The 23,867-nt window shown below is 39.7% G+C and overlaps 1 protein-coding gene across 1 annotated transcript; it reads right to left on the reverse strand.

Annotated features, from left to right (window-relative positions):
* Positions 1–10,277: 10,277 nt before the first annotated feature.
* LOC134798074 (uncharacterized) lies at positions 10,278–12,656 on the reverse strand. The gene has a single exon (XM_063770406.1). The coding sequence runs from the start codon at positions 12,594–12,596 to the stop codon at positions 10,410–10,412; it is 2,187 nt and encodes a 728-aa protein (XP_063626476.1). The 5' UTR covers positions 12,597–12,656; the 3' UTR covers positions 10,278–10,409.
* Positions 12,657–23,867: the final 11,211 nt, after the last annotated feature.

Consider the following 23,867-nt stretch of genomic DNA (forward strand, 5'->3'; position numbering starts at 1 on the left):
TTTGGATGACGGGACACTTGCAGGGACGGCTTCTTCTGTATTAAACGACCTCAATATAATCTCAAGGCAGTTCGCTGAGATTAGTGATGTGCCGTGGGAATTTCCCGGGAACAAGGAATATTCCCATATGGGAAATTCCTGGAAAATTTCCCGGTGTTCCCGGGAATATTTCCCAATTAGGGGAATATTGAAACAGATTAAGTGTATTACAATTTTAATTAAAGCTAGCTATAACGACAAGTAACTGCGTTTAGTAAAATAAAGTAGCCAAAAACCGTAAAATGCAAAGTGGTTTCCCAAAAAAAACTTGCAAAGTGGATAAATTGCTTACAACATTCGCCACTTTGGATGTTTAAAAAAAAATGGTATCACTTTAAGGTGAACCACTCTGATGTACCTGAATGCGAAATCTTAACGAAGTCAGACCATTTCGAATTTTTCTCCATACAAATAGATCAAAAAAAATTTTTTTTAATCTCCAAAAAATTATGGCTACAGTTTTTTTTATTGGATATTTTGAAAATGTAATGAAAAAGCATTCACAAAAACCCGTCCTTAACACTCGTATTAGGAGAATTTCGTGGTAAAAAGCTTACGGAACTCCACTATTCTTATTAGTACCTAACTTATTTTGACCCTGATTAAACTGTGATGATTTGTATAGATTTTGTTGAATAATGACGTGTTATTGTAAAAAAAAAACATATTTTGGCAGGGGAATCATTCCCAGCAACTATGGGAAAATTCCCAGGAAGAATGGGAAATTTCCCGGGAAGAATGGGAAATTTCCCGGGAGTATAGGGAATTTACGTAGGCGGATGAGATACAGTTTATAATGTTTTAAAAAAAAGTTTAAGATGCTAAGTGTTGACTGAATTTCTGATAATAAAATAGTATATCTATGCGCAATTTCAAAATTCCCCTACTTTCCCTTCATATGGGAAATTTCCCGGGAACGTTTCCGGGAATAATCCCATCAAGGGAATTTTCCCGGGAACGGCACACCACTAGCTGAGATTGGCCTCACACTTAACTTCAACAAGTGTGAGGTTTTTATCTCATTGTCTCAGACAAGCTTTCAGCTAGTGCCCGGGCTGCTTTGACTCTAAGTCTCAACTCTGTCGCGCCCAATTTCACCTTTGTTACACGAGATTCCTTCGTATTACTCGGTGCCCCTATTTTCGAAGACGCCATCCCTTCAGCAATAAATTCAAAATTAGATAACTTTCACAACTGTTCAGATTTATTATACAAAATTAACGCCCATATGGCTATTTACATTTTACGTCTGTGTTTATTTTCTCCAAAATTCTTATACATTTTACATTGCAGCCCTGTTTGGAAATTCTCGAATCTCACGTCATCCATTGCCAACATATTGTTAAAAATTCGGTTTGTAAAATTCTAAATGTCTCTTTCAGCCCTCAAAGCTGGTCCCAGGACTCCCAGGCCACTTTGCCTATTAATTATGGTGGCCTGGGTATCCGCTCTACGGGCGATCTGGCTCTCCCCGCTTTTCTCTCGTCTGTCCACAGCGTCGCTCATCTCATCCGTGGCATTCTTAATGTCACCAATCCCACGGGTGTGGTAGTGGCGAGCTTGGCAGATGCAGAGTCAACTTGGAGTGCTGGAAATCCCGGCGAGAGCCCACCTACCGAAAAAGCCATCCAAGCAGCCTGGGACCTGATAAAAATTAAAACAACCCACAAATTCCTTTTGGACAATAATTCGAACCCCCGAGACCGTGCTAGACTGCTTGCAGTATCGGAACCCGAGACAGGGCATTGGCTGCGCGCCTTGCCGTCGCGGAACATTGGTTCCCTTTTAGACCCGGCGTCACTGTGCGTAGCCGTATGCCTCAGGCTAGGTTTGAAAGGCTGCGAGCCACACGCTTGCTCCCGCTGTGGAAACCATGTTGACGCTTATGGGCACCACGGACTCCACTGCCAATCAAGCGCCGGCCGATTTTATAGACACACGGCTCTAAACGACCTAATCCGCAGAGCACTCGGTACCGCCTCCATACCAGCAACCCTGGAGCCAGTTGGTCTATCTGCGGCGGATGGCAAAAGGCCCGACGGCTGCTCGCTCGTACCCTGGTTCCTGGGACGGCCCCTGGCGTGGGATGTAACATGTGTTGATACGCTGGCCCCATCCCACGTCCTGGGCTCTGCCAGGAGGCCGGGGACGGCAGCAGACGACGCCCAAATTACCAAGTGTCGCAAGTACGCATTCTTGAAACCGAATTATGTATTTGCGACACTTGCAATTGAAACTCTCGGTCCCTGGTCGTCAGACACCAAAAAACTAGTAAAAGAAATTTCTACCAAACTAGTCTGGGTGTCTGGCGGCCTACGAGCTGCCCCTTTTTTTGCACAAAAACTCAGCCTCACTGTGCAGAGGGGGAACGCGGCCAGCGTCCTGGGAACAATGCCACAGGCTAATTTAGGGCTAGATTTATGATTTATTTATTTTGTTATTTAATCTCTGTTTTATTTATATGTCGATAGTCTCATAATAAACAAAAAGAAAACCAAAATAAAATAACTTAATATAATTTTTTTTTTTTAAAAAGGGAACCGCCTTTAAAAAACCAACCCACTGAAAAGCACAAAATATTTTTTATATGGCACCCCTATATACGTGTCCAGTCCCTATCCCGTCGTAAAGCTAATTTCTGCCAAAAAGTAACTAAGACCTCATGGTCTAATAAAACATGGTCTTCCATTCCCAGAGTGACACGGGCCTACGTCACAATAACATTGCCACTTTATTTCAACATAACATGTTACATGGGTACATTATACCTATGGTTAATAAGTTAAAATATTTCTTTATAATTTTATAATTTTCATTTATATGTATTTTAGCTTAAATTTTACAATAACACGTCATTTTAATTACTCGTTAGCAATATTTTCCGATTCACGAAAGAAATTTCAGACTTTCGGGTAATTCTGTTTATACTACTGGCAACACAGGATAGCGCTGTGCACATTTGACAATTCGGATCTAGATAACTTCATGCCCTGACCGTCATCCTTGTCGAACGCGTGTTAATTGTTATTTCCTTCTCGCTCAGTGTCAGCAGTCGCAGTGTTTTCCAAACTTTTCACGTCGTAAGCTTGGTAATTAATGTGTAACTGTGAATTAGTTTTTTAAACGTTTGTCTTGTATAGATAAATAAAGTTTAATTTAATACATTAGATTTGTTTTATTTTACTATGTTTCTACATGAATAACTTAAAATTAATGCCGTTAAAATAATTTTCACCGTTGGTTAAAATTCTCCCACATTTCAAAGTTTGAGAACCTGTAAACTGCATGATGACGTAGGCGCGTGTCAGTTAGGTCATACGCGAATCTCGGAATGGAGTACCAGGCGGAGTATATTATTATACCATGCTAAGACCTAATAATAAGAAAATTAATAATCATCCAGGTAATTACTTAGTTTTTGAAGTCGGTGCCAAACCTACTAATGTCGGTGATGGTCTAACTCGATGATAATCGCGACAAAACATAATATGACATTTCGGTGCTAAACGATTTGTATGTATATTGCTCCCACTCCCACTTCCAGTCCGAGTCCGACTCCCACTCCCACTCCCACTATTTTATCTAAATCGGTTTCAGAAACTTAAATTTGTTGGTAGGTATACGGATAGCATCGCCACCTACCGGGTCCAATTGGTTTTTCAAAACATCCATGTACATGTACATTAAAATCTTCTCCAGAATGTAACACTTTTCTGAAAACCGCATCAAAATCGGTTCAGCCAAACGGAAGATAATCACGAACAAACATACATACATACAAACATACGGATCAAACTGAGAACCTCCTTTTTTTAAAGGCGGTTAGATAAAAGTTGATTGACCCACCTAGTAGAACTCTGCAACATAGGCACACGACGACAAGTCGGTTAACCAAAACAAAGTGTGCCTGTGTTGCACCAAACCTGTGTTCCACTAGGTACAGCCAGGGTTCAGCATCAGCTCTATCTTGGGTACTGCTCTCCCAAGTGCTCATTAAGATCTGACGGATGACTGAAATAGCGTGGGCCTATGCTGCACCAAACCTGAGTTCCACTAGGTACAGCCAGGGTTCAGCATCAGCTCTATCTTGGGTACTGCTCTCCCAAGTGCTCATCAAGACATCTTGGATAACCAAAACAGCGTGTTCCTATGTTGCACCAAACCAAAGTTCCACTATGTACAGCCAGGGTTCAGCATCAGCTTTATCTTTGGTACTGCTCTCCCAAGTGCTCATCAAGGCGTGTCGGATGACCAAAACAGCGTGTGCCTATGTTGCACCAAGCCTGAGTTCCACTAGGTACAGCCAGGGCTCAGCATCAGTTCTATCTTGGGTACTGCTCTCCCAAGTGCTCATCAAGACGTGTTGGATGACCAAAACAGCGTGTTCCTATGTTGCACCAAACCAGAGTTCCACTATGTACAGCCAGGGTTCAGCATCAGGTCAGCTCTATGTATACTAAAACCATCTCCAGAATATAACAAACACTTTGCTGAAAACCGCATCAAAATCGATATAGCCAAACGCGAGATAATCGCGGACAAACATACATACAAACATACGGGTCAAACTGAGAACCTCCTTTTTTTTTGAAGGCGGTTATAAATTGTCCCCGTCTGACCAGGCCTTAATGTTTGATATACAGACTGGCGAACTAATTTTGATAGTTGAAAAAGGCGGCAAATACGAAAAATATACGTGCGAAGTACGATATGATGGTATTCCATTTTGTCCAATTTATTTGGTCCAAGGTGTATTTTGCGTTTCATATTTTGCTTAATGAGTGAGAGGTGCAATGAACATTATGCACATTGGACGATGAAATTTGACAGGCGGAATACCTTTATACCACGGACCTAGAGAGTAAACCGGACAGAGTACATTAGCCAAAAAATGTGTCCACATGAGAAGTCAAGGTGGGCCGTTGCATCTCTTTCTAATAGGGAATATTACTGCATTGTTCTTCAGCCAGAGGGCATGACCGATCCATATAGTAAACAGTTTTTTGACAATTTTGACAAGTCTTTCAAAACGGGATTAAAATAAAATTGCTAAATATATTAATATAATTTGAGTTTAAAATAAGGTTAATACTTACAAGATATGTTAATACAATAATGCATCAGTGCTGCGTATTTGGCTGTAGAAATCAAGGGAATCATTCATTTCCGAAAGACCAAAGTGTATGAAAGCTGTGGGAAGCGGTAGTACGTCGTAAAGCAAAAAAAAAACCTCAAAGATATGTTCAGCACATTTTAAATCCGAAGATTTCATTGCATCTGAAAACTTTTCAGGTAAGAATTTCGAAATAATAGAATAACCGTCACATTTACTACCCATTTTTATTCTGAGCATAACCTAAACCTCTTGTTATTATTTTCAGGATTATATGATACCAGGCGCGTTTTAAAGAAGGGAACCTGGGCCTTCCATCTGACAGTGGACTAAAACGGAAGTTATAATAACTAATCAAAGGCGAGAACAGGCTGAAGCGAGTGAGGCGAAATGAAAATTAATGGTTACACATGTTGAGAACTCTGATGGCTTAGCTCCCTTTCTAAATGTTCATCCGAGACAGCAACATTCGATTGTGGTGTTGATTATGTTGTGGCACAAGAAAATAGTGTATATAACCCACAGTTGCAAAACTATATGCCTGGTTTTAATACAACAACATCGCTTCGTATGAGACGGCAGCATTCGATTGTGGTGTTCATTATCTTGAAGAAGCTGTGGCCCAAGAAAGTCTATGTCCAATTGTCCTCGGCTCTGTGGGCACGACTAGTTATGACGACTCCTTTGTTTATTGATAAAGTAATAATTTGTATATAATAAAGTTTGAAATGATTCGGAAACATAACACTTATAATCATTTATTCATTTATAAGTTAACAATGTAACAGTAGCATATTATAATGGCGTTACAAAAAAAAAAACTAGACTAGACTAATGAGTCGACGAAAACTACTTGTTTCAAGGCTTATGAAAACAATAACTTTTGTAGTACAATAAGTGATTACACTGCAGGTCGCCAACTGGATAGTTAGACACACACAGGTTTTAACAGTAGGTATTATCTTTGTAAGGACTCTATATAAAGTGTAGGTCGTCAGTGTAAATCTGAGCTAGAATTGATGTCTTTAAATTTATCCGGCAATGGCGTGAATAAAGATTTTGAGCTATTGCCTTCAGTGTAACCTGTGTAACCACTTTTTATGCTACCAAAGTTATTATGTTCGTCGTATAGGGTAAGCCTGGAACAAGACAAGTAAAAATTACATTCTGAAAATTGGAATTAAATAGGTTTAAATATGATTAAGTAAGTAATTAACACGCTTATGGTCGACCGTCGACCTGTATGTAACTATGTAATGGAATCTAATTTAACCATCTTCCAAGGATCGTAGCGCCATGAAAATTGGCAGCTGTATGTAGTTCTGATGACAATACAATAATATGGTACTGTCGAACTGATTTGATGATGGAGCCGGAAGATATGAACTGGAACTTCATGTTGGAACATCGTATCATAGCTGTGTTTGGATTTGTTAGAAAAGTCTTGAAATGAACTTTTACCACGATTAGGTTTCAAGGTCTGATGATAAAGCGACTGGCATTCCATGATGGAATATTATCATAGTCGTGTTTGCACTTGTGAGAACGGTCACGTAATGGACTTTGAACACGATCAGGCATCAAGCGTGTTTTTCTAGTGTTCTTTTAAACTATTAATTTATTTCCTTTTAGGTTTGCGTTCCCGAAGCAGCTTTTTAAGTTCTTCGACCTTTAAATGTCCGTAGGGCGCCATATTCACAGTAAAAGTAATTAAATATTATTATTAAAATTATGTAAGTACCTATTATAATAATTTAATTACTTTTCACTTTTACTAATTATTTGTTTATGACATGACAACATGACACCATGACATGATGTGTCATTGATGATGTCAACTAGCTTTCCATAGAGATATAGAGCTTTGTTTACTGTATGTCTAGTGGCGCCACCTACACAGAGCTTTGCCTAATATTCCCTATTAGGGTGACCATAAGTCATATGTATGTGGGATATTAGGATAACATTGAATATATAGTTTGGCCAGGATCTTTTCTTATTCGTGCATAGTTATAGAGAATCATACTGTATTTTCGCTGTACCAGTATTATGGCCTGAAAAGGGATGGATATAGTTTTTTTCTCTTCTGTAAAACGCTTCACACAACCTTAGGCACTTAATTTAGTTGTTCTAAAAGCTGTTGCTAATAGACGCACTGGACCACGAACATGGTGGATCGTCAGGAATGTGGTCCGCCGTAACGTCTGTCAAGAACACGGGTATGAGTGAGAGAGATAGAGAGACAGATATGGTGACAGAACCAGAGGGTCTACCGCGAACCAAGTTCGACGTGTTGCCTCTCTGTCACACTTACGTACGAATTTACAAGTGCGACAGAGAGACAAAATGTCGAAAGTGGTTTGGGGTAGGCCCTCAGGGCAGTGGGGGATTTACAGTATTTGCCGTCCTAGGCCCCAGGCCCTGTAGCAAGCACTAGACGCCCCTTTCTCAGCACCCATCATATAGACTGCCACCCTAGGCCCGGGCCTACTCGGCCTTAGAGCAAATCCGCCACTGCCTCAGGGTCGCGTGGATCCGCTACGCCCGTTTGTTATAGTTTTTAACTAGGACGCTTGTCACTGGAGCATAAATTAAATTAAAAAAATAAATATCATTTATTATCAGGCGACTAAGGCCCATAGATACATACCTTACAAACTAACATACGTACAATAGTAAAAATCTTACAAGCTAAAAATTATTTCGGCGTCACCGAAAACCATAAACACCGAAGTTCGCAAATTGCGAGCATCTTTCTCTGTCACTGTAATTACTCCTTTATAGGAGTAAAAGAGAAAGATGCCCGTAATTTGCGAACTTCGGTGTTCACGGTGGTAGGCCATCTGTGCGAAAAGAGAAGAGTCGTGAAATGTAAAGAAACTAGTGATGTGCCGTTCCCAGTAAATTTTCAAAAGAGGGTAAGCCCTCATACGCACGAGCGCTTTTTCAACGCGCGTTAAAAAAGCGCGTTAGAATGAAACAAATGGAAACATGTGTATTTGTTCACACGATGGTGGTGGCGCTTTTTATCAATCCTTGTTTTTTTTTTTCGACTTTAAGCGTTGGTCGTTAAATCGAATTTAGCGTGTGAACGGATTCAACCCCCTTTGTAACGCGCGTTGAAAAAGCGCTCGTGCGAATGAGGGCTAAATTCCCAGTAACGTTTCTGGTATCGTCCCAAAAGTCAGTAAATTACGATAAACTTCTATTTTTCTTTTATTATCTATGTGTTTTTTTATTATTACTTATAACAATTTATAAATGTGTCTGTAATGTTTAAGGACTTTGGATTTAAATTTTTGCAATTATTTATTCTGTATTGGCTCTCATTTCACCAATTTAAACATGCCGAATTAATACATACCTATTTATGAAAACTTACGTTTAAGTACGTAATAAGAATTGTGTAAAACCATAAAGGAAGTGGTAAAACTGGTTCTCATCGTGCCGACATCATGGTCACCCTAATGAGTTTGACAATGTTTAACTTGTATTTTTATCGTAAAATGTAATAATTGTGGCTTCCTTATGAAACGATATTACACAATTAGAAATTATTTCACTCCCACAACCTTTAACGCAACATATCTTCACCATTTTTAAGAAATTTTGCATTCACGTGTTTTGTAAATATGTCATCAGGTTAGTGATACCAATTAATATTCAAACTTACTACTACAATGTCTACCATATCAAAATTAGTGTTTTTTATTGTTGTGCACATGCTTGGTTAAATCAGTTAATAATATTCACATCATAATTATTTACAAATTTCCTAAAAGATATCAGAACCGTACTCTGAATATAGCACTTAAATAATATATGAAGGTATTTAATTTCAGTAGTATATTGATATAAATACTACCACAATGGTATATTTTTAACAATGGCAACATGTGCGAGTGATACACCGCGGCCCACCTTTGCTATCTCAAGTGGACCGTTTTCTCTGTACTGGTACGAACGTCTTTCTGGCTCTGTGATAAGGTTCAATTTAGTGTGGCAAAAAAAGTGACTGTTCACTCCTTCTTATAACTCCATGCTTTATACCGTTGAGTTTCGCGCCATTTTAATCGAATTATAAATTATAATAGTCAACAGTCAACCTATTGGAAACCTAGTGGAAAGTTGTTGCTTGTGCAGCGACCGACCCGAGCAACCTACCAAAAATAAACAAGACCGAAGTGATCCCATAAGTGTTCCGTGAACAAAGTTTTGTACGGAACACTAAAAATGGAATATTGGAATGGTTTTAACCACCACACGCAAACTATTCTAAACTCTAAATCATAATTAGATTCCAAAAAATGTTGCCACTGCAATAATTTGTTTGTAAAATAGTAAATTCCTTTTTATAAATAAATACGCTAAGATTTAAAAAAGTACTTTTATTTACTTATTTTTACAAAAATACAAGACGCGCTAGTAAAAAGTGGCAACATTGTCTTATTTTTTTGGAATCTAATTATGATTTAGAGTATAAGTGTTAAACATTTAAATACCTAACTGTAACAAATGAATGCTAGGTATTAATTAATTTACACAACGTTCTCTGCGCAGGTGGCTTTCGAAAAAGAGCTAATAATTGATCACAGTTTACGGGAGAAGCGCTGGTGAAACAATCGAGGCATAAACATGCACAAAAAGTGCTACTGTTATATATCTGATCTTGTATTACGATATACCTACACATATAAAATGTATCTCTTCTTCCTCGCGTTATCCCGGCATTTTGCCACGGCTCTTGGGAGCCTGGGGTCCGCTTGAAAAATTAACCCAAGAATTGACGTAGGCACTAGTTTTTACGAAAGCGACTGCCATCTGACCTTGCAACCCAGAGGGGAAACTAGGCCTAATTGGGATTAGTCCGGTTTCCTCACGATGTTTTCCTTCAGCGAAAAGCGACTGGTAAATATCAAATGATATTTCGTACATAAGTTCCGAAAAACTCATTGGTACGAGCCGGGGTTTGAACCCGCGACCTCCGGATTGCAAGTCGCACGCTCTTACCGCTAGGCCACCAGCGCTTCTTCTAGGCCACCAGCGCTTCTTCATATAAAATGTACCTTAGGTATATGAAGAAGCGCTGATAAGTCAATCATTCAAAATGCTATAAATAGTATTTAGGTACATAGTCACGTAAAGTTAATACGCAACGCATTGAGGAATTATTTGTAATTTTGTTATTTTCGGAACACGTAATAACTTTTTTAATATAGTTGAACATTTAACCATCAGAAATACAAACGTTTTGGACCTAATCTTGCGACCAAGAACACGATGGTTTTTTAAAGATTTCTTCGAGTTGCGGCGCGCCTTCTAGTAAATTCCTAAGTGAAAAGGCGCGGGCTGTAGCGAAGATTTCAGGGTCCTTTTTTTCGTCCGACACAGAACCATCTACCACGGCAAACCGATCTTTCGCCTTACCCTGTGGAACATTCATTATCTCAAGGAAAAGCTTATCCAATTCTTCGTCCGAGAAACAAGTGCACAAGTTATCGAATTCTTGGTCAGAGTACTGTGTACCCACGTCCTTGGTTTTGGACGGGACTTTGGCGAGAGGAGGCGGTGGTTTGCGTTTGCCCTGAGCCTTCCGAACCAGCTTTTTCAGAGTATCGAGGTCGCAAGGCTCGTAGTTAGGCAGGTCAGGTGCATCATAAGGGGACGTGATCCTCATATATGCAGGTAAGTGCTCCTGCAAGTGATGTTTAGCTAGTTTAGCGCATTCACATCTCTTCGGCTTTACGAAGTCCAGGTAGCTTTCCCATTTAGGCTCCCGTTCATGTTTTAGCTCCACTTCCCTCGCATTTATCTTGTTGCCAGATGGTATGGAATGTATGGAAGGAGTTTTCTTGATCACTTCCGGCTTTGGACTTCTGATTTTAATCGGGCTACAGAAGCAGTAAGGTAGTCTGCATACGCAGCATGCAGTCGAGACTCCTTTTATATTAGCTCGTTCTTTTTGTAAGATTTGCATCAGCGAGCTTTCTAGTTGTAATGCTCGCAAATGAGTCGAAGACGTGTATCTAACGGGCACGTCGTAGGTGTAATCATGATCATCAACAAAATCCGCGTCGTCGCCACGTTCACCGTCCACGAAATCCTTTATTTTAGATGTGAACTGGTTGAAATTGTCGCAAGCGGCGTATATGCATCGTTTATTGATGATTACTACTGGAAACTGCTCAGCGCTCGCGGTGCAATGAACTGGGCAGAGGTTCTTATCAATTTGCGGCTTATATCCTTTTTCGTAGCAGAGATAAAAAGGGTGCGGTCGAGGCACGGGCGTCCATACCTTTTCCGTTTCCTCTTCAAATAAACTCTCAGCGGTGGGATTTTGCATTACCTCTTCTAGCTGAATCATCATCAGCTTCTCAATATTAATGAAGAACTCTGCATACTCCGGGAGTGTGTTAAGACAGTAAGACACAAAAATTTGGAACTTCTTTACGGTGTGACAAACTTTTTTCTGCCAAATCCTGTCGAATTCTCGTACCTTTTTTTCTTTTGCAGCGGCCAGTCCAATGTTTACGTCTTTCATCGCCATGTTTTCGTCGAGACGTTTGACCTTTTTCTCGTGTTTATGTGTGGCACTTTCCATTTCTTTCGCGCACTCCTCTCTCTCCTTGAGTGCAACGTATACTTGACACGCCAAATTCTTACACTCAAGTAGATGTCTCAACTTTTCTATAGCAACGTGTTTCTCAACATTAATATCGTGGATGCGTTTCCAAGTGTCATCATTCGCTTTATTTATCTTCTTTACAAACTGATCTTTCAGTTCTGACTTTTTCTTTTCAAGTTTTTTAGCGTATCTATCATAAAGCATAGTCGCTTGTTGTTTCAGAAGACCTTCATAATGCGCTTGCATTTTTTCAAACGCAGCTTCTCTAGTTCTTTTGATTTCCGCTTCAGCCGCTTGGAAAAGCAGCGATTCAATTTTGTTTATGGAAGTAGAATATAGCATAGTGAACTCATGGAAAGCCTGTTGACACATGGCTGTGTTCTTTTTTTCCGCATCTTTGGCTTCATCGTGCCATTGAGCTTCGCAGGCTAATTTAATTCTCATTTTCCACTGTTCGTCGCTTTTCTCTATAGCTCGCTTTTTCTCTTTTTCCATTTCTTGGAAATGCTCTTCGTGTATACGTTCGGCGTAGCCGTCTATGCCAATGTAACTCAGTTTGGAGAGATATTCTTTCTGTATAGGCTTGAGAACATGTCGACTTTTTAATATCTCGTGTGGTGGCATGTACCAGTTTGCTCCACCGCCCTTCATGACTGGTTCTAAGCCGGCAAGAACCTTCAGCTTTGGGGTCATGGACTTGAAGTAAACGTTTGCCAACGGCTCTCCCATCTTTTTCTTCATCTGTGACTGCGTCGGAACTTGTGGCTCCCTTTCGAAGAAGCATTTTCGGTGATAGTAGTTCTCGTCTAATCTAAACATTTATAAAATATTGGATAAATAAATAAAGTAATTTATTAAAATGACTTATTGATTTGACACTTGTCAAACAAAGAAGAAGTTTGACTTTCCAAGTTGTAGATTTAAACCTTGTTTCATTTTCATCAGTGATGAACTTGTTAAAGGTTTTGATAAACTCCATAGTGAATTGTACATGTAGGCCACATGATTACCTTTATTATTTTTCTATATGTCACTCTTGTCAAAAAATAAATAATCGATCCACATTAACATGGTAGCAGTTCTCGGTTTATTTCAATAAAATTTATTAATTATATTGATAATGAGCGAAGAAATATAAATAACGTCGATAACGTAAATATATTTTTTCAAAAATAAGTTAGCTATTTTCAAATTTTCAAAACAAATTCTAACAAGAACCGTCAATATGTCAACTTCGTCAACAAGATGCAAAATTGATATTGGTCGTTTAGAAGGTAAAGAAAATTGGACAACATGGCGCTGCAAGGTACTGTTACTGCTAAGAGGTACTCCTGGAGGACTAGATGCTGTCAACGGCAATCTAAAGCCACCAACTCAGCCAGATTCAACAGCAACCGCCGCTGTCATGGCAACTTATCAAGAAGCTCTTCAAGAATATAATAAGACGGATAGTGCAGCTATGCTTATTTTGATGGCTAATATGTCAGACGTTACTCTTCAAAAAGTTATGAGATTAACCAGTGCGAAACAAATTTGGGATGAGCTACACACCCTATTTGATGGCACGTCTGAGGATAAAAGCTATAATTTATGCTACAGTTTCTTCAGCTATCGCAAGGATCCCCTTCACGACATGTCAATGCACATATCTAAGCTGAAAAATATATGGCATGAACTCAAGGTCGAACTACAGAAGGACAAGCATGAACTTCCAGAAATCTTACTTCTTTGCAAGATTCTAGAAACGCTCGGAGTGTTGGAATGTTACAGTGACTCTGATCACGGAGGAGATTTCACTTCTGGACGCTCCACTTCAGGCATACTTTGCCTATACGCAGGAGGCGCTATATCGTGGGCAAGTCGCAGACAGACATCAGTCGCGATCTCAAGCACTGAAGCAGAAATAGTCGCCGCAAGCGAAGCAGCCCGAGAAATAGTCTGGCTACAACGACTATTCCAGGAAATCACCACTTTAAGTGCAATTCCTACATTGCAGGTAGATAATGACGCTGCAATAAAACTGGCTCAGAATCCTGAACTTCATAGAAGAACGAAGCATATTGCCATAAGACATTTTTATGTCAGAGAGCTAGTTTCCTCGAATGAACTAAATATAAAGTATGTTCCAACAGAATACCAATGTGCGGACATACTGACCAAACCAGTTTCTAAGCCAAGAATGGCATTAATCTGTGGCATTATTGGATTAAATTAACCTATAACGTTTAACAAAAAGGGAGGATGTTAAAGGTTTTGATAAACTCCATAGTGAATTGTACATGTAGGCCACATGATTACCTTTATTATTTTTCATATCTCATGCTCTGAAAGTGGGTCGTTGTTGTTCTAAAAGGTGCGCAGAAAGTGATACGTTTATGCTCTAGCGCAGAAAAGTGGTGTACTCCTCTGCGTCCCCGTCCCATGAACAAGTGGGTGGAAATAAAATGGAAAAATAGGGTCTTTATTTCCTCGCCTGCAACAATTGGTAATTGATTAATTTTACTAATCCCACGTTGATCCTCTTTTTATAAAAAATTATATAAGTAAATTGTTAAAAACAAATTATTCTTGATTTCTTTCGTTAAATTCTATTTACTCGATTTCATAAGGCGGGAACCAAAAGGAATACACCAAAATTTTTTTTTAAACCTTACACTTGCGTAAATGAGCAAAGGCAGAATCTTATACAGCCACAGTTAAACGTTTGTACGATATTAAATTGGTTTTTAAAGTTATTTCGCACAATATTCATGAAAATAAAATAAAATACAAGATAAAAAATTCTTATATTATTAATTAAATTATTATTTGATATTTAAAATACTTTTATTATGTTATTACGTGGTGCGGCGCACCAAGGTCGCGGTGCGGTCCGGTAGTCTGTTGCGGCTTTTAGAACGAAAAAGTATAAAATTAAAAAGTAAGAGGCAATCCCGCTGATTTTCATACTATAATGAACAAATCATTTTAAAATTACTGCAGTTTGTTAAAAAATGTGTGTTTTCGTAAATATTGCAATCTAAATGATTTTCGCTAGGGGTTATTAATCTTCACACTTGTAAAGTCTCCGATTGCAAGTAAGTCCTAAGGAAAAAAATCATGGCCGTAGGTCTATTGGGTACTTCAATTACTGATTTTGCGAAATTGCCTTGTCTTGTTTGGTTTCCTCGCATTCGATATGAAAAGTAGAGTGTTTAACTCGGGTGAAAGGCACCATTTCCGTCTCGGACTATTGGCGCTCTCACTGCGTTCGAGCGCCAAAATACCTCGACAGAAATGGGTGCCTTTCAACCCTTGGTTAACAATCTACTATTTCTATATGTCACTCTTGTCAAAAAATAAATAATCGATCCACATTAACAGAACTGATGATCATACTATAGTTTGTCAAAGGACTGTCTTATTTCAATCATAGACAGAAAGAATCATACTATCTTTGTCTTACACTAGTCTTGACTTACTTGACTTGACTTAAGATCCTATGACCCCTAGATGGGGCAGAGGGCGTCCACAGTGATTCTCCATGTAGATCGATCTTGAGCTTCTCGCTTCATTTCGCTCCAAGACTTCCCGATCTTCTTCGCCTCGTCTAACACCGTACGCCGCCAGTACTTAGTCAGTCTTACACTATTAGTACTAGCACCCAAAAGAAAAGGATGAGAAGTTTTCCTGGTTCTTACTGACTGACAAATTGGTTTCACCAACTAGGTATACATATATACGTTTAGACTTTCTGCGTTTTTGTCATAATCTAATCATTTTCCGTGGCTGGCTCCTAGTCTATGCGTCTTTTTAAAATTGCCACGTTGGCCCAAAGAGTATAGTATAAGCAGGGCCGGATTAAGCATGTCGGGGCCCCTAGGCAGTGCGAGGCTCGGGGCCCCCTACAGTCAATTCTGCACACAACATATTCAGTACAGGGAAATAAGTGCGTTTTTAATTTCAATCTTCAGGCGTCGGCCGAGCCGATCCAAATCGAACGATGACTTTTTCGCTCTTATTGCGTGGACATAAAGCTTTGTTCTGTCGGTTTTTGCCGATTCCGCGTCGCGTCAAGTGTGGGGAGAGCCCTTTAGGCTTAAGGCCAATTCCCAGTGGAATACCAAAGATGTGAGCTTCAGCGTCACTTTCCTATCTACCTCTAATGGCAAATTTTAAGCGAGGCTAAAGGCTAAGCTCAACTAGTGCCGCAAAGTTGATTTTCTCAATAGTTAATATTTTGCGAGGCTGAACAGCGATTGTCCGACCATAAGACCAAACGCCGAGCCACATGATCAGTATTAACCTAATAATAAAGAATTTCCATATGTTAAAATTACTTAAATTACTAGAGTTAGACCAGGATAAGTCTGCAACAATTTTGATAGCACTCGCAGTGCTAGTGTCATTTAAACGTCAAAACTTCTATGCAATTATGACGTATAAATAACACTTGCACTGCTTATGCTATCAAAATCATTGCAGACTTTTTTTGGTCTACCTCTATTAATACACCAGTCAAGCTAACATGTAGATGATACAGGGTCAACTAAGGAACCAAAAATAAACGCGAGCGCAGCAAGCGCGAATTTTTTTTTAACAATATCGCAAATTGTGAAAGCTTGGTAAAAGGCCGGGTATCGATCTTCATCTGAGCCTAAAAGTCCGAAGTGCCCCAGTGAGGCGAGCCTTCATGCGAAGTCAAAGCCGTGCTTCATCAGGCTTCAGGATAAATAGTTGAGCACAGACACGAACCACTGTCCATTGTATTAAAAAGCGAGACCGCAGGCCGAGCTTGGCGCAGCGAGGCCAAAGGCGACTCTGAAGTAGAGATGTGGAACACAAACCAATGGGTAAATTGAGGTAAAAAGTGAGGCTGAAGGTCGAGCATTCCTATGAAAAACTGGGGAGACGTTCGTCTTCTTTCTTTTTCTTTGTTTTAACAATAGTCCTCGTGATTCTGAGTCGAAATAACCCAAAAGTTGTTGGTTGTTCGAGAAAAAGTGAACCATTATTCCTGAAAACCCCTCTTATTACAACTTTACAACAGGTACGCAGAATACGCCCCGTAAACTGTAACGTATTGCTTCAATTTTATTGCAGTAAGTATTTCATTAATTTAAAGAATGGATCGACAAAAAACAAAAACAAAGCATACTCATTATTATAAGAATAAAAACAGTACTCATGAATTTTGACCCTATGGAACAAAATTTTTTTTGGTGCGCGCTGAGCCGCCGGGGCCCCCTAGCCGAGGCGGGGCCCCTAGGCAGTTGCCTACTTTGACTTAGGGTTAATCCGGCCCTGAGTATAAGTATAGATGGTTGAGTGTCCAAGTACAGGGCCAGCAGTCTAAACCCATCCAATTGCGCAGAGGAGTGAGGCAGGAGGATGTTATATCCCCGAAACTGTTCACAAGCGCGTTGGAAGACGTGTTTAAGATGCTGGACTGGAAAGGTAAGGGCATCAACATAAAAGGCGACTACATCTCACACCTACGATTTGCAGATGACATAGTCTTAATGGCGGAGTCGCTGGAGGAGCTGAACCGGTTGCTGGACGACCTAGCTTCAGCCTCGCGACGCATCGGTCTTGGCATGAATTTGGATAAAACCAAAGTCATGATCAATGGCCACATTGATCCAATACCGATAGTCGTACATGGTCACCTTCTCGAAATCGTTTCCGAATACACTTACCTTGGGCAGATTCTGCAGTTAGGTAGAAACAATTTCGAGAAGGAGGCCAAGAGGAGGATCCAGCTGGGCTGGGCAGCGTTCGGGAAACTTCGCCGAGTCTTCACGTCACCCATACCGCAATGCTTGAAAACAAAAGTTTTCAATCAGTGCGTCCTACCCGTCATGACCTACGGAGCCGAGACATGGACACTCACGGTAGGGTTGGTCCACCAGTTCAAAGTCGCTCAGCGAGCTATGGAGAGAGCTATGCTCGGGGTTTCTCTGAAGGATAGGATTCGTAACGAATACATCCGACAGAGAACCAAAGTTACCGACATAGCTCAAAGAATTAGCAAGCTGAAGTGGCAGTGGGCTGGCCATATCTCAAGAAGAACCGACAACCGCTGGGGTAAACGTGTTCTTGAGTGGAGACCGCGACTCGGTAAACGTAGTGTAGGACGCCCTCCGACCAGGTGGGATGACGATCTGCGAAAGACTGCAGGCAGATGCTGGATGCGGCAATCTTGTCAGTAGAAAAAGGCGCGAAATTCAAATTTTCTATGGGACGATATCCTTTCGCGCCTACATTTTCCAAATTTGCCGCCTTTTTCTACTGACAAGATCTGCTTGACCCAGTTTAGTAAGTATACATATAAGGCGTTTGCCTAAAGCCCGCTCCACACTCGTGCGCGAATCGCGGCGCGAAGCCGCGAACGCGAGTCTGGAGTCGATTTCGCATATCAGCGAACTAGACTCCACACTCGCGTTCGCGGCTTCGCCCGCGATTCACGCGCATTACTCCAGTAAAGATACGCTTACGTTAAACATTAATTAGTAATAGGCAATTTTTTTTTTATTCCTGTTCTTTAGATCATTTTAAGATACTTTATTTTCGAATCCAAAAAACTTTCTGTCCGGAAGTAGGTAAAAAAAAATAGTTAAAAAAAAGAGCCGTTCTTGTTTGTTAAAAATAGAAATAGTATTTTTAGTTCGTAAACGTGACGAAAATAATATTTATAATGAGTCGACAATGGAATCAGTCAAAATATTAACACGGAAAATAACTCATTCAATAAATGGCGGGGCCTCACGGATATACGTCGTGACTTGATATAAAAAAAAAGTAATAATTAGGTCTTTGATTGAATTACCATAAAACTACCTCATTAAGCTATTTATCCGAGAATCCGACATCAATATTATTTGTATCACTTGTATATATATTTACGCCTTAAACATGCTAGAAAAAATGGTTATAGATATAATTTCTTGCAGACTTTGTTCTGATAACGTTCAAAGTGATATTCAATACATAATCACACAAAAATATGGTCAATGTAATAAATATGTGCATTTTATCAAATTCGCTAAATGAAACTACCAAATTTGAACTCTTTGCGCTAATGCTAAGGATTACATTTCCTTGCGGCGCGCGGGGACAGTTTCAATGCGGGCGGTGGCGGGAGTTCGTGCCAAGGACGCGTGGATAGTATGTAGGTAAGTATGTACTTACCTACAAGTTGCTACAAGTGACAGGCCAATTCGAACGTGCGCGGGCGTCTCGCTCGCACCAAATATTTGTGCGGCCAAGTCTGAGCAAAATGAACGCGCGCGTGAATGATAGCTGATTAAAAATAACTGATATCATATCCAATATTATTGGTTGATGTTCAAATTATATTCGTAATTATATACGTCAATTATGACCCACTACAAAAATAAAAATTGCGCATGACTATCTATCGTTCTTATTTAATTTCAGAATGGCATAGTGTGGAGTGGCATTATAAAAGGAATACTTATTATCGTAGTCATTTGACAGTTTTGGTGACACTTTCACATTCTGTCACAGCGAAGTGTGTAGGCCCACTCTTTAATTTGATATTAACGTCTATCCAACAACTTTGTCAGTAGAAAAAGGCGCGAAATTCAAATTTTCTATGAGACAATAACCCTTCGCGCCTAAGCGTCTGTAGACTTTTTTTTCAACAAACGTATTATATTGACTATTTCGTGCTCTTTCAATTCATAGTTTACGTTCCATAATAAGTATAACATAGTAAGTTCCATAATAAGTATAACATAGTATAATAAGAGTCGACGTGAAATATATGTTTACACTTTTGCACCTTACTCCTTTGCAATAAGGCGAAAAGTACGGCTTTAAAATGACAGCGTTTTACACAAAAATAAAACGCTAATTAAATAACTTACCATATTCGGAACCTAAGAATAAATAATATTGAGAGTGGCAACACTGTCGTAGGGGGCTATTCATAAATTTAAGTCATTTCAAATTTGGGGGGGGGGGGGGTCTGGACATCGGATGATGGTAGCATGACGCAGGTGTCATTCGAAGCATGATTTTTTGATGATTTTATGGGGGGGGGGGGGGGCAACAAAAATCGTCAAAAATAGATGACGTCATGTATGGACAGCCCCTAGGTCGTATTGTCTTTTTCTAGCATATACCTCCCTCTCTACCCCACACTCCTACCACACAGGCAGGTTGCTTTGTCAGTTATACAAGACAAATTTTCAAGTCATTGTCTCAATATTATACATATTTGCACAATGCAGGATTAAAAATTTAGGTTCCGAATAGAGATGCACCGGATATTCGGTTACTATCCGGTATCCTATCTCGCCCTTATTTTAATATCCGGACGGATACCGGATACTAAAATAAGGGTACTAAATAACTATGCTTGATATCGGAATATAATCGTACTCGATTATTATTTTAAAACAATTTAAACGTTCCATTCACTAGCTCGCGCACTAATTTCGTACCTAGTGATAGACCTATATACCGCGCGAAAGTTCATTACGAAACAGGCCAAAACTTCCACAATGCGCACCTGAAAAACCTGAATATTTCCGCCGGCCGAATATTCGGCGGCTGAATACTGAATATTCGGCCTATGGTCAGGCCGTACCTCCCGTATCCTGTATGCGGCCAAACAACTATCCGTTGCATCTGTAGTTCCGAATATGATAAGTTATTTAATTAGCGTTTTATTTTTGTGTAAATGCTGTCATTAAACAGCTGTACCGATATTCGGAACCTAAGAATAATATTGAAACATGTTTGTTATCGCCTAGTGGTGGGAAGACGCCAAACCAATGTGATTATACATATCCTATGATATACTTATTATGTGTATGTAATATAATTATATTATGAGTGTTTAATTAATAATGTAGTACGTACACCCTTTATTGTAACACCTGTGAGGAGAGAGATATTTAGTAAAGTATACAATTTGATAGGTACATTTTGTAAAATTAACATTTATTGTATTTATTTATTAATTCAAATAACAAATTGCACCTTACAGCTAATGCCAAAGCAGCACAATTTGGAACACATTAACAACATAAAGCATTTTTAACATTATTTATAACAATACAATATACAGCTAAGACACATGTATTCATTATGGTATGCTACTCTTAGGCATCTCTCTTTCTAATATCCTCTTGCACTTTCACATCACTATTCCGGATCGTTTTTATTTGCTAGATAATTTAACGGACAACTATAGTACATTGTAGGAGAGGACGGAAAACCGCTAAAAGATGGACGAGTGAGTTTGAGGGCCGACACGTTGGTGGAGGCCCTCGAATAATACGACTCCATCTTTAGCGTTTCCGGCCGAGGCATAACATAGTGCTTTTCACGACTACTGCGAGGAAATAAGGAAACATTTGGATAACTATAAGTACTAGCCCGCGATTTCTCTGGTAGCAAATTACTAGCCACTGCCTGTGCTGTCTCTTGAATTTCGGTAGGCGTCAGCGTAAGAATATCATTTTCTTCACTAGAAGAACTCATTTTTATAGCGAGCGTAGATACGTGTTTCTTATATTTTATAGTACTATCCAATTCAGTGAGAATTTTCCGATCCCGCCTTTTTTCTTTTTTATCACATTTAAGAGGCGTTTTTATGTTGTTTGCTTCAAACGGACTCTAAACTTAGAAGCGTTTTTGCTAAAAAAACCACAAACAGCTACAAAAGTAAAAAACGCCTTAAGCGTGAATCGAATGAACTGACTGAATGAATGAATAGTTTGACATTTCGTTTTTTTTTAAACAAGAAATTGGTCCTATAAATAACCTAAATTTATTTTTGAAGGAACAAGTTGCGCCAAAAAAGACCTTCTATTGATTTTTATGTTTTAAATTATACTCATTGCTGTAGCGAACTGTCACCAATGACAGATGATGATAATAATGAAACATTGTACACTCGCGTGCAAAAGTATTGCATCACTTTGCATTTTTTCGTCCGCATCCAATATATTTGTAAACTGGTTAATTTCTCTAAATTATTTTAATGTAATCATGTTCCTTGAAGTTTTAGCTTTACGAAAAGTAAAAAAACATGGAAATCAACCCAGTATTTTTCAAATTATCGGCATTTTCCCGATTTGTGAGCGGTTTCACGTTATCACGCGCACGAGTTGCGTTACCCTTGACCCTTATAAAACGGGGGTAGAGAAGGGGTTGTTATCAGTCACTTATCAGAAGTCGATCGTTACATATCTCCGCGTATTTTCCCGTGAAAAAGACCTGGAAAAATGGAAACCACTGAAGCTGAAGTCCGCCAAATCATTCAGCCCCTGCAAGCGGGGCGTAGCCAACGTTCAGTAGCTGCCGAGCTGAATTTAAGCCAATCTGCAGTTTGCAGAGTTTACCAGAGGTTCCAGGGGACTGGATCCTTTACTTCAAGACCAAGAAGCGGCCGCAGAGAGTGTACATCAGAGAGGGACGACCGCTTCTTTGTCACAACATCTCTCCGAGATCGACACCAGACCAGCATTGCCATCCAGCAGCGTCTGCGTGAGGTACGAGGAGTGGCTGCCAGTGAGTAGACAATAAGAAGAAGACTTAAGAAAGCGAACTTGACACCCAGGAGGCCCGCAGCGGTGCCCAGATTGCTGGCGCGACACCGTACAGCCTAAAGAGAGTTTACTGAAAATCACAAGGACTGGACCATTGAGCAATGAACCCCAGTTCTCTTCTTGAAAGAGTGCAGAATGTGTTTGAATGGATGTGACCGAAAAGGAAGAGTCTACAGAAGGCCAGAAGAACAGTTCGCTCAATGTTTCTTCTCCGAAAGGGTCGCCTATGGCGGTGGATCCGTAATGTTCTGGGGCGGCATTTCCTACGACGGGCGGACAGAACTGGTTTTCGTGCCTGGCGGGGGCCGTGACAGTGGATTGACCGCTGCCAAGTACATCACTGATATCCTGGAGGAACATGTTGTTCCTTATGCCGGTATTTTTGATGAAGGGTTCATCCTAATGCAGGATAATGTCCCGTGTCATACCGCTAGGGCCACCGCAGCCTACCTTCTCGAAGTGGGCATCGACACAATGGACTGGCCAGCGATGAGCCCGGACCTTAACCCCATTGAACACGTGTGGGACTACCTAAAAAGGAGGGTTCGAAAGCGGAATCCTGCCCTGGTCAATGTTGAGGAGTTGAAGGGAGCCTTGCTGGAGGAGTGGGACGCTATTCCTCATGATCACATTAGAAAATTAATTACGTCTATGAAAAACCACTTGGTTTGTGAAAGGAGGCCTGTAGGTGGCAATACCAAGTATTAATTTAATAATAATAAACGATATTGTATTAAAAAAATGACTTTTATTCTCAAGTTTCCGGATTTATTTTTGGAGCATTATGCGACTACTTTCAGTTTTATGATTTTTTATAGTCTTCAGATTCGAAATTTCATTGAATTTACCATTTTTCTAATGCGTTACATTATAAGCTTTCAGTTGATACCAAAATTTTCAGAATCGGGTATAGAATTACAAAGATATTGGGTGCGGACGAAAAAATGCAAAGTGATGCAATACTTTTGCACGCGAGTGTAGTAGTGGTGGTTCAAGTGCTACAGCTATTGCCTACTTTCCAGCTTGGTTTTAGACCATCTATTGCCACATTTCCGAACAGTGGCGTGAAAAATTTAATTATTTATTTCACACCAGCTCGGAAAGGCTTACTTTGCACTTCAAAGACTGAGAGCAAAGTTTCATTTTATTCACAAGTGAGGCAAAGGAATCAAATGCAAATTTTGAGTTGTTTTCTTATGTTTGCTGGTAGAATTGACTTTTAAATCATAAATATTTAATAAAATTCATTTGTATTTGATTTTGTATGATATTTTTACATTTAATATTTGCTTCGGGTTGGTGTGGTGAAACATTTTGTGTTTCACTTGGGGCAAATTTTGTTTAACCCTCGTGCTTTGAAACCCTCGCAACGCTCAAGATTCCATGTTACGAATGTTTTACTTGCTCAAGTATCAATATTAGCACGAGCGGTTAAACAACAACTTTGCCCCCTTGTAAAATAAATAACTATTTCAATATAGTCAGCTAAACTGAGGTACAAATTCAAAAACTCACCAGCAGTTTA

The sequence above is a fragment of the Cydia splendana genome, chromosome 16, assembly GCF_910591565.1.
Source record: "Cydia splendana chromosome 16, ilCydSple1.2, whole genome shotgun sequence".
NCBI lineage: Eukaryota > Metazoa > Arthropoda > Insecta > Lepidoptera > Tortricidae > Cydia > Cydia splendana.